The sequence below is a fragment of the Meleagris gallopavo genome, chromosome 30 (assembly GCF_000146605.3).
Source record: "Meleagris gallopavo isolate NT-WF06-2002-E0010 breed Aviagen turkey brand Nicholas breeding stock chromosome 30, Turkey_5.1, whole genome shotgun sequence".
NCBI classification, from domain to species: Eukaryota; Metazoa; Chordata; class Aves; order Galliformes; family Phasianidae; genus Meleagris; species Meleagris gallopavo.
In genome coordinates this window covers 4082170-4084375 of record NC_015040.2, presented here as the reverse complement: position 1 = coordinate 4084375, position 2206 = coordinate 4082170, and the positions used below count along the sequence as shown (strand labels likewise).

At 49.9% G+C, this 2206-nt stretch overlaps 1 protein-coding gene across 4 annotated transcripts in view; it reads left to right on the top strand.

The window, feature by feature from the left end:
• TPM4 (tropomyosin 4) overlaps positions 1 to 2206 on the top strand; it is a 7856-nt gene that overhangs the window by 3815 nt on the left and 1835 nt on the right. For all 4 annotated transcript variants that reach the window (XM_010725079.3, XM_010725080.3, XM_010725078.3 and 1 more), the window contains 3 exons: positions 1032 to 1165; positions 1485 to 1602; positions 1920 to 1990. In XM_010725079.3, the coding sequence (XP_010723381.1) occupies positions 1032 to 1165; positions 1485 to 1602; positions 1920 to 1990 (323 nt within the window). The remainder of the gene's footprint in view (positions 1 to 1031; positions 1166 to 1484; positions 1603 to 1919; positions 1991 to 2206) is intronic.

The following is a 2206-nucleotide window of genomic DNA, read 5'->3' as shown; positions in this document are numbered from 1 at the left end:
GAGAAGCGGCGGTGCTCGGACCGGATGCCGGAGTGCTGCGTGAGCGATGTGGGAACCCAGTAAGTTAAACACGGAGCGAACCGGAGGCCGGGCGGCTCGGGACCGGAGTCGGGCGTCGGCTGCCGGCTGGGTCGGCCGCTGAGCTCCTCCCAACGTCCTTACGAGGGGAAACCGCGTCCTCGGGCTGAGGAGCGGCTGGAAGCAGCGGGGAGCTGCTCCGCCACGGCAGTCCGCGCAGCCCCAGCGAGGAGTGCTCTGCCCGCAGCCCCCAGCGCTGCTCTCCGGGAAGGGTGGCAGGCAGGGTTAGGGTCAGTGCGCACTGATTAGCTGAGCGATCCTGGCCTTACTAAAGCGTGGCTTTTCTCTTCAAATATGAAGCGATTAAAGGAGCCGTGTCTTAATAAACACGATGTATTTATGGACGCTCATCTGTTTGCATCGTGCATAGGCAGGCATCTCTCCATTTGTTGTGTAGCGATTTTGGAATGAGCAGTTAACTACTGCTTGGCTTTCTGAATAACACGGACCTCATTCCGGACTGTTTGCTGCACAGTTCCTTAAGTACCACAGGAAGTGATGGAAAAGGAAAGGATTTATTTTCAGAACGTATTTAATTTTGCCCTATTTCTGTTACAAAGCAGAGCACCTCGCGCTGCAGCCGGCCCTGCCCCGCTGAGCAGAAGGGCTGCGTTCCCTGCTCACGGTGCAGGGCTGGTAGCATCACAGTCTGTGATGGAACCAAGAGTTTACAACCAGACACGAAGGTTTTGGAACAAGCCATTACGTTTAAGTTTGAATTCTACAGGTAGATCTGTTTTTATCAGTGCTCAGTCCTTTGTTGTGCGCCAGGAATGAGGAGTACCAGCAAGAAAAGGAAGGGGGAAGCAGCGCTGTGTACCTTGGCATTCCTGAGATGCCATTGCTTAAACAAACAAAAAGCGGGGAGAGAGGAAAAGGGTTTCAGAGCCGCTGTGCTGCAGTGGGGGGAGCCGCGGGGCGGCGCGGGGCTCAGCTCCCTGCTGTGTCTGCAGGCGGAAGGCGAGGTGGCGGCGCTCAACAGACGCATCCAGCTGGTGGAAGAGGAGCTGGACCGGGCCCAGGAGCGCCTGGCCACAGCCCTGCAGAAACTGGAGGAGGCCGAAAAGGCGGCGGATGAGAGTGAGAGGTAACCTCCCCCTTGGGCTTCCCTTGCTTTCTCTCTTTCCTTCTTTCGTTCTTTCATTTGTGTAAAGAATAAAATCAAATTACACAGAACATTCCAGCATCTGCGTGTGCTAACGTGCATCGCAGAGACTGAACTTGAGGTGCCTTTTTTTTCTCTTTTAAAACTACTTTAAGTGAGTAATTCTATCAGCTTGGAAGAACCTGAGGGTTGGTTGCAATGGGGCCCTTTTGGTTACAAATATTGAATTCCACTTTGGGGCTTTTGATACAAAATTGCTAAAATGTTTCTACGGTCAGCATAATTGCTTTGGCTTCTGCAGAGGAATGAAAGTTATTGAGAACAGAGCAATGAAAGATGAAGAAAAAATGGAAATTCAGGAAATGCAGCTGAAGGAGGCCAAGCATATTGCTGAGGAAGCCGACCGCAAATACGAAGAGGTGAGGAATGTGTAAATAAGGGAGCTGATAGAATTATGGGAAACCAAGAACAACTTTTGTTGTTCTTCGCTTCGATCATTTTTTGTATGTTTTTCACACTGTGATGGTACAACTTTAGAATACTCCCAAAAAGGAGTAATTTAAATTGTGACTTTTGCAGCATTGTAGGTATTTGATTCTATAAAAACTGCAAAGTCTGATTTTGGGGAAAAAGTGTCACATCTGTGCACAAACGTTCTGCTGCACTGTTATTGCTCAGAAGGAAAGCAGGCAGGGCTGCAGATCAGCGCCGTGTGAACGCTGTGCTCTCTCCTCAGGTTGCCCGCAAGCTGGTGATTCTGGAGGGGGAGTTGGAAAGAGCTGAAGAGCGCGCAGAGGTGTCCGAAGTGTGAGTAGCTTTACACACCTGGAGGTTTAGAACGGAGGTTAAAACATCTCAAGGGAAAAATCTACTCGTGGGGGAGCACATAGTGTGCTTGGAAATGGCTTTGTGCCCCATGTGCCCAACTTCCTGCTTTCAAACTTAACGATTTTTTTTTTTTACCATATATTTTTAGACTTCTTCTAAATAAAATCAAACCACAACACAGTGGTGACCTCTGCT